Below are 13,839 nucleotides of genomic sequence, written 5' to 3' on the forward strand. Positions count from 1 at the left end.
TTATCGAAGACGGAACAATGATCTCATTTAAGGTCGACCACGACCACGGAAGTCATAAATTTCCATTTTATCGAACATGATTCTCCATCCTTCTTGGAAGTTTCTATCCTCTCCTTTTAACCGCGGCTTCGTGTTAAGACTCATAAGGGGCGATGATCGCCGTCCTCGATAATTTCGTAGCGGCCTTTTAAACGTGAATTCGAAACTACACGGTTAAATCAATGAATATTACTTCTGTTATAATGAATACTATTCGTCAAATTGTTTCGCACAGGTTCAGAACGATAAATGACACGCGTATACGATTTAAATTCCGCTTGAAGTGTATCCTTTTTCTTGTTCTGTGAGTCACGAATTACAGTGTACTTTTCTATTGTCTATGACGCACCATCGAGGGTTGGACCCTCAACTAAAATTGCCCCAGACTCCCTTCCACATGAGGGGTGACCATATACGCGGTTCAGTGATTCTCAAATTTTTACGATGACTTGTTCGTCTCTCGTTCAACTAGAAAAGATTTATCAAAGGAAGAGTCTATCTATCAAAATTTATCTTACAAAAAATATCTTACAAAGGTTATTAACGATGTTTAAGAAAATGTAAATATTCTTTATGAAAATAAATCCTAAAATTTAAAAAATCGAATTTAAAAAAAAATTTATAAAGATTATTAATTAAAAAAATATTTAAGATTTATGAAAAATTGTGTATATATGAAAATAGCTAAAACAGTAGGTTATAAAGTAGTGTGTCGAAGAGCTACAACGACTCGTGTTTCCAAGGCCAACGTATTCTGGATACTTAAATTACACTCCTCCACAACGTTATTTGTTCAACGGAAGGTGTTTTTATCCGTTCAAATTTCCAACAAGTTGCTCGAAATTTAGTCTAATTCAAAAAGGATAAAAATAAGCTGGCAAGAGAGAGGCGTGGTTTTGAAGAATCGGAAACACATGCTTGACGGTAGGAGAATTAAAAGCTAAGTCTCTCGCGAACGCGAAAGCCCATGAAAATAGAGATAAGAACGCTGCCATATGTTCCTCCCCCGACTTGTTTCTCTCCATCACTTTTACTATGCGTCCCAGTGGCAAATTCTTTCTCTCTTTCTCTCTTTCCCTGCTTTTTGTCTCCCTCTCATGCATATAAGCGTAGGGTAAACTCGCCACGTGTTCGTGACAGAGATTCTCATTAATCTTTGACTCATCCGTGAAATGCAATTAATTTATCTGCCATATTTTTAAAGAAAAATTAAAAATTTCTGAAATTGTTATCTTAAAACAATTAACTATTGGAGATATTGCAATACTAGATTAATAAAATTTTGTTTATTTAATAAAGTAATTATCAAAATTTATTTTAAACGATAGATCTATGTCAATATATAAATTATTATGTTCTTTCTATTTTTAGAAAATATATTGTGATAATAATTAATCATATTATAACCAAAATATGTAGTTGATTTTATTAAATAATAAAAAAATAAGACTTGTCAACAAGTTTTAATTTCAAACTGATATAAATTTAATTAGATTTCTTGAGTTATAAATGATTCTCATAAGAACGGAATAAATGAAACGATCACGTGCTTTATGCGGAATCCTCGAGTGTGAAGACGAGCGACCTCTACGTATATAGTAGGTATATAAAATTTGATTCTTCAAAAGATGAGATTGAGTTACGAAGAACATGACAGACCTCTTATCTATTTATCAAAATTTTCAACGATTTTTGGAAAATGCAATTGCACCTCTATTTATGAAAATTTATTTATAATGCAATTCATATTTAAAAATTTCAAACATATTGATCTTTGATAATTCATATTATTACTTACTTAAAAGAAATTAAATCTATGATTTTGACATAACAAAATTTTTTGTTTTTATAATCGTGTTATTTTATTTCACATAACTTTCGATCGCCGTAATTAATTAATCTTTTTGTTAATTAAAGCATTCGTTTATTGCCTTTATAAACTTATCGATTTTAAATTTATAGTGAAGCTCCTCAAAGACATCTAAGGTTAGAAGGTTCTATGACCCGGCCAGTTAAACGCGTATCAGGTTAAGTTAATCGATATGAAATCTACCTTAAAAACTAATCTCGGCAGTCTCGCATACGAAACAAGCTTGCTATTTGTGGTAAATTTCACATTCCATCAATTAGTACTTAGCGCAATTCCATTTCTATCTATATTTGTCTTAAATAATAATTTCTAAAAATCTAGTATCAACAATTTCATTATATATACAATCAATTTCAATATAAATATTGAATCATTTGTTATAAACAGTTTAAAATTATCATAAATTGTCTACTTTAATAGAAAAATTATACGAACATAATGAATCATCGATGAAAAAAGAAAGGATGCTCAGTCTTACCGACGTGGTGTCACCATTCGTTTTTTCCCCGTCCAATATCCTCTGCCTGAGGGCAAGTCTGTCAAGGCTTGCCAGCCTGTAACTACCTCCGACTTCGCGATCTCTGCTTAATCGTTCGGTTGTGCCGCTGCCATTCCAACCGGCATTAAAACTCGACGTGTATTTCGGTAAAGTTGGTGGTGGCACTTGACGCGGCTTGTCACGGTTCAACATCGAGTTGCTAGTATGTAAAAACGATGAATTGTTCGAAACAGTCCTTGTGGACGACGACCAACCAATTGTGGTTTTTATTCCGTTGCTTTGTGTACCAGCGGAACCGTTTTGATTTTCGGTCGACATTTCCACGTTCTCACGTGATCTATGTTCGACACAATTCTCTCTTTCTCCCCTTTATTGAGAAACAATTCTCAATATATTTAGTTTGGTCCTTTTTATCGTTCAAGCAAATTGATAATGCAGAGTTATGTCATATTTTTTCCCTTTTTCTTTTTGTCTAAGAATAGAAGGAGTCATAAGTTAATATAAATTAATTTAAAGTGTACAATATGTAAAAATGATTTACATATAATGGAATATATTATGAATTGTTCGATGAAAATAGATAAAATATAAATGAAAAAAATAGAACGAATGAAATAAAAACCATTCTTTTATTAAAGTGAAAAATAACGAAAATATATTATGCAGTTGCTTTTTTAGCTTAATATCGGTTTTTTTAAATTCATGCTACTGTTGATATTTATACTGTAATGATAAATTTACTACATAATGTTAATTAATCCGAGATTTTTTAAATACAAAAAAATATAATTTTTAATGGTTTTTTTAATTTTTAATTGGATTTAGATCAGCAATAAGCAAAGTTGCAACAGAATAAATTAAAAATATATTTTTACTAAATATAGTTTTTTTTTTTCATATTTCAATCGCCAGTTATCAGAAAATTTTTCATAAACGCTAAACTTGAAAACACTTGTTTTATCATAAAAAATGATACATGGTATTGTATAAGATATTAACCTCTTTTAAACAATTTGTATTAAATTGTAGAAGAAAGATAAAAAATTTGTGAAAAAATTCTTTTAATCTATTTTCTAGCAAAATATACAGAAAAAAGATACGAAAACAATGGATTTAGAATGTGAACTCGAATCCCTTGAATGGCGATAACTTAGCCGCTGTGAAAGCCACGATTTGCCCTTGGAAACGCCTTTATTACACAGGATCAACAGAAACCATATCACGGTCATAGACATCGCAGATAATATTACAAATGAATGCACAATTCGAGCACAAAAGCACATGCACATATATATATCCATTGTTAAATGATTAATTACTTGAAAGAAAACTTGAAAGAAAAGAAAAAGTAAATATGTACTCACTATTATGATTTTGTGTATTATATCTGTCACACTTGAACGAAAAATTTGCGTACGCGTGTGAAATAATACTTTCGTACCAGAGGAGAGTGCGAAATATGTAATACGGAATAAAGAGCGAAAGAGAATAGTAAGAAAAAGAGTAAAAGAAAGAAGAGAAAGAGAGAAATCGTGCATCGGTTAGCACTGCGTGGGCTCATGAACGCCGGTGTTGCTGGTGATTCACGCTGTCGGCAAACCGGCCGAACGTGGCCACGTTCACTCTCACTTTTCTATGCATTGTTTCATTATCGACTAGTTCTCCTTTTCTTTTTTTCCGAAAAAAAGATTTAAGTGACGTTATTCTTCCACCGATTCTCAAGTAAGAAAAAAAACAACAGTGGGGGAGAAAAAGTTAAACGACCTCTCTGCCAAGCACATACACTAACACTAACTCGCACGCGCGTATATGCACACAGTCTTGCCAACAATAGTTGACAAGCGATAGCACAGACCGATTCATACGACTCGCCCGACTCGGATATACTGCGGTCCCTAACGAACGACCACGCCTGACGCAGCTACTACTAAAAGTGGGGGTAAATTCACTACACTACCGCTTGTGCTCGTCAGATAACCAACGAGGCTGCCTCTCTTACTGCGCATGTGTTCCGTGGAATAACGACGACCAATAGTAACTCGCTATACGACCAACCTGGCGGATGAGCGAACATATTGTTCTCGCTATACGGTTCGGTCAGTGTTCTTACGAAGTCGACGAATCATGTTTGAAATTATTTTTCCTATATTTTAAATGAAGATACATCTAGTGCTGGCATATAAATAAATACTGTTTCATTTTTTAATTTGAAACCAATTCGTAGATTTTATTTTGTAACAATATGATTGAAATATATAGAAAATTTGAAATCTATGTGCATATAATAGAAATAAAAAAATATATAAAGAGAATAAAGAAAAATTTATAAAAAAAATTATATATTTTCACACTTTTTTTTTTACCAATTATTTTGTGGATATAAAATATAATTATGAAAATTATGTATATAGTCTAAACATAAGTATAGTAATATATATTTATATATATAATATATATATATTTTTTGAATATAGTGGTGCTATACATTCAATGAACTTTTTTGTTTTTTCATTTAATTTGAAATACATATATGTTTCATAATATTTTTAAAAATATATAATTTAACTAATATTTAAAATTATTCTTTTTTATTAATATCAAAGATAAAAATACATATAATTATTTTTATATAAATTAAAAGTAAACTAATACACTTTATCTATAATATTACTTTATAATATTATTTTTTAAAATAAAAATTTTAGATAGAAAAGATTAAAAATAATATGTGAATACAAGTGGTATTCAGAAATACAATGATATATATATATATATATAGCAATAGTTCAATGCTTTTATTAGCTCGAAGTCCAATTAAGGCCACAATGATACTCCAAGTATGTATTTTGCTATGTACTTCCTAGTGTCACGTTAGAATACCAAGCATGACAACTTAATAAAAAAATCATTAACAGAATTATTACTACTATAAAAAAATTTATAGTTGGACAATATGATATAGATCATGTTTTTTTATTAAACATAATAAAATTTTTGTAATCATCTACTATCATGGTTTCATATTTGCTATTTCAATATTCACATTATTGAAATAAAAATTAAAATATTTCATTTATTTACTACAAAGTCGCTAGTCAACCTTACTTGATATGGATAAAAATTGATCAAGATATAAGTAATAATATTTCATATCAAAATTTTTTCAATAAAAATTTATAATCATACAAATAAGAAAATAAAACGAAAGTAACTACCTGTTGAGAAGAATTGGCTTGTTGATTATTGTATCTGGCAAGAATTGCCGGATTGAGACGACGTCTCGACAATGCAGTTACTGGCATTTTAACGATTTTATCGCATCACAATGAATGTCTGTTTCTTTTATTAATTGCACATTAGAATCCAATTGATGATTAAAATTCGTCAGATTTTACATATTCTTCATATCTTTCAACTTTTTTATATATTTTTTAATTAATATTTTCAACACTTCAATACACAACGAATAAATTTAAATACACACAATTGAATTAAGTTTTAAATTATAAATTTAAATTTTTCATGTTAGAATGATTAATTTAACTATTTAAAAAATGAATTCTCTACTTAGTTTAATAATTAATTAATTCTCCGTTATGATGTTAATAAAAAACCGAAAATACTATTAAAGTTGATTCTCGGACTTATCTTTGCGCAAGCTTAGATCGATTATTAAACGTTATCGCAATTATATCTTATATTAAATCACATTACATACTTTGATGATCTTAATCATTCACGTGAAATGAATCAGTTACGAGTTTTTTCTCGAATCTTATAATAGATGTGTCATAAAAATTATTAAGATAAATTCCTTAACACGATCAATCCAATCAATCCAATATAATTCACTGACGAAATATTTAAATGTTTATTTCGTAAATATTATTTAAATATTATTGAAAAATACAAGGGAAATATTGATTTCTGACAAAATTATTTTTAATTTTTTTAAAATATTTTGAAAGAACAAGAAAAACACTATATAGAATAATATATTTATGGAACACCTTTAGAGGGTCGATTTTCAAGATCAAAATAAACATAAGAGTTGATATGCAAAAATATCCGTTAAAATTTAGTTTTCAAGTTGTGAACAATTTAATTTTACTTTATAATGAAATAAAATAGATAGGGATATCACTTATTCATCACTGTATGTGAAAATAAAAATTATTATCATATTTGTATACAAACTTATCAAAAATTCCCATAAAATTATACGTTATGTATCGATCGTGTTAAGATTTAAAAACAACAAAGAAAATTTAAGTAATTTTCTTAATATTTCGTCTTTGAATTGATGAATAGAAAAAAATATCACAACGAGGCACAATCGAAAAACGAAAAAAATTATTTCTGAAAGTATGAAAGTATGAAGTTACGGAACGAAACGCATGTTCTTAATATTGCGAACACGGGGCACGCTTCCACGCGTGTCGGCCGACAATTGGAATGTGACTAGCCTTATCAGAAACTTACCGCTGCCGTAGTGTCCGAAGTACCCGTGGCGGTTGTGACGTTGTCGTAGTTATAGTGATCATCGTCATCATGCCGGCATTTATCGCGTCGCGTGCGGTCATCCAACATCCGCGTGAAACCGGAAACAGAAGAACGGAGAAAGAGGGAGGAAAGACAAGTGCGATAAAAGGATAACGGGAAGGAGGAAAAGGAATAGTGATGCAAAGGGGGAAAAAAATATGTTAGTCTACTGTAAAGTATTTTATGATTTTATAAATATACATATAATGTTTTAATATAGTGTTTTCTTTTTTTTTGCAAATAATTAGGAAAAACTGAAATTAACTAACTGCTATAAAATCATCATAATAAATATCAAATTTCATTATTAGTATTTATATTCGATTATTATACTGTTGCGTTTATGCTATCTTCTTAGCTATTGATTTGTATTCTTCCCACTGTCAATCGTGGAATGCAATGAAGGAATTAATATAATTTAACTGTCGAAGTATTAGGTACATTATTGGGCAATTAGGTCGATCTATTAGGCGATCCAGTAATTATCTTGAACAGGATATTAAGTGCTAGAACATCACAGAGGAATGACCTCGTTCCAGTTCTACTTTATATATGTTCGAGCAAATAATTATTAATAAGCAAATAATATCATTCAAATAAAATATATCTTTTTTTAAACTTCTATCAAAGAAATATTGGTTCTGATAATTTATGTATGGAAATAATTTTTTGCATTCCAATTAACAATTTTTTCAATTCCCAAGATATCTTGAACGAACTTCAAGATATTTCAAATATCGTTCTCGTTTCAATCGGTTAATGTACGCGCGACGATCCAATTAAAAGGTACGTCTCTCGAATGTAGTTTCGGTCGAGCAATTTAATCGAAACATCGATAATGCACCGCAAATTAATCTGTTTCGTTCAATACAAGTCGAACACGCACAAATTATGCCTGTCAACTTTGTTAGAAGAGATATAAATTAGTATTGTCCCTCGATTAATAAGAGTTTCGGAGCATCGAGTTTAATTGGCAACACTTTATTTTTAATTTATCAAATTGAATTATCAAGTAGAACCAGTTCTGCTATTGAATTAACCTTAATTTTTCTCAAGAGATCTTTTCTTTTATATTCGCATGATCAATTATGATTATTTAATTGCTAAATATCATTTAACTCATTTCATTGCTAATTAATAAAATCGCAAAAGGATTCGCTTACGTGTATTTTGTGGGATAAACACTACGGTGGAAGTTTCCATTTTGATCATAGGGACATCAACTCTCTCTCTCTTACTTTGTCGCCGCTATCAAACTTTTTCTTTCAACTGGAAAGAGTTAGAATCACGGGACCAGCTCGAGACGTGAGTAAACGCGACCCGAAAATAGATATCGCAAAAAGTAGAAAACCGCGAAAATTCCAATGTCGGATCTTAAATATCATTAGAATTCTTCTCGCGATTCGTCTCGAGACATCGATTCAATTGATGTTTCGAACAAACGACTATTGGAACTCTTCGAACACGATATCACTATGAACGAAAAGATAATCGTTCACTGTTAAAGATTACTTTCCTTATATATTTATGCTGCATATAAGATGAATATTCTTCGATGCAAAGTATCGGAATATTAATGACCAATCGATGAGTTTATTCGATGAGATTCAAATTTATCGTGAAAGAAATTATATAAATAATGAGATATTTGTCACATTGCACAAATTGTAAATAAAATATAATTCTATAGGAAAAGGAAAAATTGTAATCGATCGAATTAATTGAATTAATAAGTCGGTCACAATGGCCTCTCCTTCTTCGATATCGGTTGCTTTTTTACCGTGTCAACGGATTGGATATTGACGAGATAACCGCGATAGAAGCGAGATTCCTAAGGTTTCGTTACGCTACAAAAGAAACACAAAACTTGAAATTGGATTATAGAGAGGAGGAGCACCGACTCGCGATTTCACGTCGCGTTTTCTGGCTACTCGCGCGGAATAAAAATATCTGGAAATTCCACGGCCTTTCTACGGAAAAAAAGATAGCTGCCTCTAATAAAATGATTTCGATGAGAACAATCCTTCTCGATGATCGATCACTTTCCACGTCCTTTATCGAATCCTCTCTTCGCTCACTTAATAACAATTGATCATTGGATTAAAACAAAAAAATTGTTGTCTTGTGAAACACACATTTCGCTTCTCATCGATGTCAGGTACAAAGAAATTGTCAAATAATATTAATCTGAGATCAAACTGGTCCCTGTGATTCGTTTAAATCACACTACAACCATTTCGTTATTAGCGAAAAAGAAAAAATATACTATCGAGAACTATCACGAACACGAAATTCTAAGATAATAAATAAAGAACACAATAATTCGATCATGTATGCCGGTTTACGAGGATGAACCGAAGGCTCCGCGTGTCTACACCTCGAATACAGAAAGTGTACTAAAATGTTGACGATGCACGCCGGTTCAAGATCGGTGGCTCCGCGTGTTTCACGTGCCGGCGAAGAAGTGGCCGACCGTTCTCTGTGCGCGGGACAATTATAATGTTAAACCTACGGTCTCTGCCTCCCTCTTTTCTTTCTTCCCTTCTTTCTATTTTATGTTCCGGCCGATGCACCGGTTTTATGCTACCATAACTGTTACTCCGTCAATCAACCGTCGAACTTCTATTACAAACGCACGATGCATCGCGATCTATTCTAAGATCGAGATAATGTTCGTTCGATCATCTCCTCACCGATGGTAATCGTATATACTTTTATCCCTAATAAAGGATTATTAAGGATTACAATCGAAATATTAAATATTGAATTTAAGTTTATGAGAAAAAGAATTATCTATAATTTATTTTAATCTTTTCAATATAATTTATAATCTAAAAATTAATAATATATATGTAATGTATCTAATATACTAATATAAAAGATTTAATAAAACTGAAAGATTATTGATTCATCGATAAACGTAATTAGAAAAGAGTTTGATTTTTATTGTTGAATAATGATAATTTTTGTTTCTGATAAAATAATATATATGGAAGAAATATCAAGAATTTACAGAGAATTCTAAATGAAAGAGGCGTTTCTTTTTATTGTGAATAATACATGACGCAAAGTTGTTTGAGTACTCGAAATTTGAAACGAGTATTCAAACAAGTTAATCTCGTTTTGTATCCAATTCAAACTAAGTACTTTTAGCTATTCGAATATTAAAATATTCGAATGTTTGGTTATGTTCGATTTTATTTGAATATTAAAATTTAGTTCAATGTCTTCCTTTTTTTTATATATTTAAAATATATGAATGTGGAAGTAAAATTGTGATTATTGAATAAATAACGATAACTTATCGATATGTTATCTATAATTTATCGGTAATTTAACAATGCTACAACGAAATCGTACTTATCGTAACTTATCGTAATAGTAAAATATTGATAATGATAATGAAGATTAGGAAACTAAAATTTGTACATTTAAACAATTAATTCTCTTATATTTTCTTTTATGCTTTTTTTCTATGCTTTATGCTATAAATATTATATATATTATAAAACCTTAATGATATTATCGATATTGAATCTAAAATAGTTAACACGATGCAAGAGGCGATAAGAAGTTTGAGCTCTTCAAATACAGTTAACTATTCATTCAAACTTCGAGGTCAGATAAATGAACGAATACAATAAAGTAAGTTCAAAATATCATCTCAAATGAACAATAACTAATTGGTTATTATTTTCGCCTTTCATTGTTACTGAATAATTCTTAATATTTGAGATAAAATTATTTTATTACAAAATATGCAAAATTATTACATTCTTAAAAACAACCATGTGAAATACTTTCTTTGCCATTCTTTTTTCTAGTAGTACAAGTACAAATGAATATACTTTTCAAGAAGAAAGCAAAAAAGATAGATAGACAAGATGTACTCACTGTTATTGCATTACTACCGAGATCGGTATATGTATATGACAGATATGATTTCATCAAGTCGTGTAGAATAATAGTTTAAAGTTACATGACTAAAGAAAACGAACTGGTTGAGAATACTACATTAGTGTAACTGGTAGAACTACGGGTAATATACAAATGTTATTTTCCAAACAATATTCTTAATATTTTTTTAATATTAAAATTTTAACTTTCAAAGTTTTTTATTTGTAAATTAAAGTGATTAAATATAATCTAAAATGAAATTATATATTATTTTTATAGTACGTATAAAATCTTCAATGGTTAATAAACGTAATCAAGATAAACAGTGTGTAGGAAGAGAATTCAGCTCTCAGAAAAGATTTGTTTTGATTTCTACTGGTTAACTTGAGATGGCAATTTACACCGGGCTATTTAAACCACTTGTGTACGGTTGAGTAAGTGATGGTGATAAGTGAAATGAAACATAACATCAAAGTACAGTGCATAACCAGCAAGCTTCATGATATTGTGTAACGAAAACGGAAACAAAATTTTATCTTTAAGTTTTATATCCGAGAATAAAATGAATACATATGTATTTTGATCTTGATAAATAGTTATTTAAATTTGTATTTCAATATGCACATAGTTATTTTTTTATATTACACACTGAATATAATACTTATAATAAAAAATAAAACCATGGCATAATATTTTTATCTAATATTTACAATAATGGAAAAATTATCATACGATATATTTGCACATAATAGGAAAAAGAGAAAATATACATGTTATATATAATGTTTTCTTAAAATTTGTTAACAACAAAATTCATAAGAAAAAAGAATAATATAAATTATATGACATTCAAAAAAATAAAAATTCTGTTAATAACATATTAGAATAATATGAATGAAAGGAATTTGAATTTCAAAAGTGTATGATTCACACGAAAACCAAAAAATATAATAAAAATATAATCTATATGGTTAAATTAAAGCGGCTGAACTATTTCACCGAATAGTTGGTAGGTTAGGTCGGCTGCTGTATTGACCGGGCAGTTACGGCGCTGTGTATTGACGCAAAAATTTGGCGCCCTCAAAATGGTTGTCTTTGCGAACCATCGAATTTCTATGTTTCATATATGTTGAAGAAAACTTCTGACTACTCACCACTTCTCTGCATCGTTCTGCCAGGACGTTACGATTCATTAAACATAACTCTACTGATCGAACAGCGTGAGAAAAATTTTAGCAGAACACCACCGACGTATCCATCAACGCGACACTAATACCCTATCAACACAACCAAGCACTCGTGCCTTAACCCAGCCGGACCGCTGTCTGGCATGCGATTTCAAATGATCTCGAAGAGAGTCGAATGAAAATCGAGATATGCGTGCGCAGAAATGTGGTTATGTCGACAGTTCGACCATGATTAACCGAGCAATGATTTTTTTATAAACAATTGAATAAAGATTTTCATTCGAAATAGTTCGTATTTGTTTCAAATGTACTATGAAATATTTAATATCTAAATATTATAATTATATATATTTTAATTTATTAATATATTATTAATAATTAGATTTGAATGAACGTCATTAACTTTATATTACTTTGCAAATTGCAATAAATATTTTTAATAAAAATGTAAGTATATAGTTTCTGTTTTTATTTTATATATAAATTAATCAAATACATCTTATAATTCATCAATTGCGCTATTAAAACACAATGGAAACTACCTTCACAGAATAGGAATATTTAGGTACATTAACTTAGTAGATGTTGGACATCTTGTATTGCATAAAAAAATAAATAATATTGATAAACTGATTATCATTATTTAAAAAATCATTAAAGAGATTGTAATTATTCATTATTTTAATGTTACAACATATAAATATAATATGACTAGACTACCAAAGATTGACATTGTAAGTGCTACTAAAAGGCATAGTGCTAGTCTATTCTTATTTCATGGTTCAGGTATTTATATTTATATTCATATTGTAATATCGTAAATAGCATAAATATATATTATAAATAATTTTTATATTATCAATTTTTATATAAATAATAGACACAAGTTAAAAATTAAAAAGTAAAATAAAAATTTTTCACATTTTTACTTTAGGATCTGCTGGAAATAATTTTAAAGAATGGATTGATATTTTAAATAGAGAAGAATTAAAATTTCCACATATAAAAATTATTTATCCTACTGCACCTTTATTACCTTATACACCTAATAATGGAATGGTAATAAATTAATAACAAAGTCAAAATATATATAGTGTAAAATACAATATAAAAAAAAAATATTGATAATTAATATAAAAATGAATGCTTTTAGCCTAGTCATGTATGGTTTGATCGTAAAGGCATATCTATTGATGCATCAGAAGATAATGAATCAATAAATTCAATTTGTACCACTGTTACAGAATTTATTGATAAAGAAATTTCTAATGGAATTTCTTCTGATAGAATTGTTGTTGGTGGTTTTTCAATGGGAGGAGCTCTATCATTATATTTATCATATAAATATAAATTATCTTTAGCTGGTTGTTGTGTTATGTCTAGTTTTCTTAACAAAAATTCATTAATATATGAGGTATGTATCTTATACAAATAATAAATTTTCATATAATTTTTTTAAAATTAACATATTTGATATATTTTTTCTTATTATAAATAGAATTTACAAAAAAATCCAAATATACGTACGCCACCTCTTCTACAATTCCATGGTATAGAAGATACACTTATTCCAATACAATGGGGAAGAGAATCTTATAATAATTTAATAAAACTTGGAGTTATTGCTCAATTTGTACCATTAGATAATATTGATCATGAATTAGGTAACAATCAGATACAATTTTTTAAAAAATGGCTTTTAAATATTTTACCAGAGAAATAATTTCTCACTTATTTAACTATTATATTAAATATAATATTTAAATTAAATAATAATAATAAAATATTTAAATTATATTAAATTA

The 13,839-nt window shown here is 29.0% G+C and overlaps 2 protein-coding genes and 1 long non-coding RNA gene across 11 annotated transcripts in view; 2 read left to right on the plus strand and 1 right to left on the minus strand.

Annotated features, from left to right (window-relative positions):
* Positions 1 to 12,315, minus strand: part of LOC102676197 (septin-7) — a 31,908-nt gene extending 19,593 nt beyond the window's left edge. For 2 of the 9 annotated variants that reach the window (XM_006621803.2, XM_006621804.2), the window contains exons 1-2: positions 3,773 to 4,330; positions 2,388 to 2,880 (exon numbers count right to left, since the gene is read on the minus strand). In XM_006621803.2, the coding sequence (XP_006621866.1) occupies positions 2,388 to 2,726 (339 nt within the window). In that variant the 5' untranslated portion in view covers positions 2,727 to 2,880; positions 3,773 to 4,330. Of the gene's footprint in view, positions 1 to 2,387; positions 2,881 to 3,772; positions 4,336 to 5,623; positions 5,779 to 6,890; positions 6,893 to 8,113; positions 8,450 to 12,001 lie in introns of those variants that run through there. The other 7 variants (XM_006621809.2, XM_006621808.2, XM_006621802.2 and 4 more) reach the window with 7 other exon arrangements.
* On the plus strand, positions 10,437 to 11,420 carry LOC116186376. Its single transcript, XR_004151356.1, has 3 exons — positions 10,437 to 10,595; positions 10,775 to 10,989; positions 11,127 to 11,420. It is a non-coding gene; the product is annotated as an uncharacterized LOC116186376 (long non-coding RNA).
* Positions 12,316 to 12,519: 204 nt separating the features above from the next.
* On the plus strand, positions 12,520 to 13,773 carry LOC102677267 (lysophospholipase-like protein 1). Its single transcript, XM_006621810.2, has 4 exons — positions 12,520 to 12,820; positions 12,969 to 13,093; positions 13,188 to 13,448; positions 13,533 to 13,773. The coding sequence occupies exons 1-4, from the start codon at positions 12,742 to 12,744 to the stop codon at positions 13,755 to 13,757; spliced, it is 690 nt and encodes a 229-aa protein (XP_006621873.1). The 5' UTR covers positions 12,520 to 12,741; the 3' UTR covers positions 13,758 to 13,773.
* The last annotated feature ends 66 nt before the right edge of the window (positions 13,774 to 13,839 follow it).

Source organism: Apis dorsata, unplaced genomic scaffold (assembly GCF_000469605.1).
Source record: "Apis dorsata unplaced genomic scaffold, Apis dorsata 1.3 scaffold_638, whole genome shotgun sequence".
Classification (NCBI taxonomy): Eukaryota; Metazoa; Arthropoda; class Insecta; order Hymenoptera; family Apidae; genus Apis; species Apis dorsata.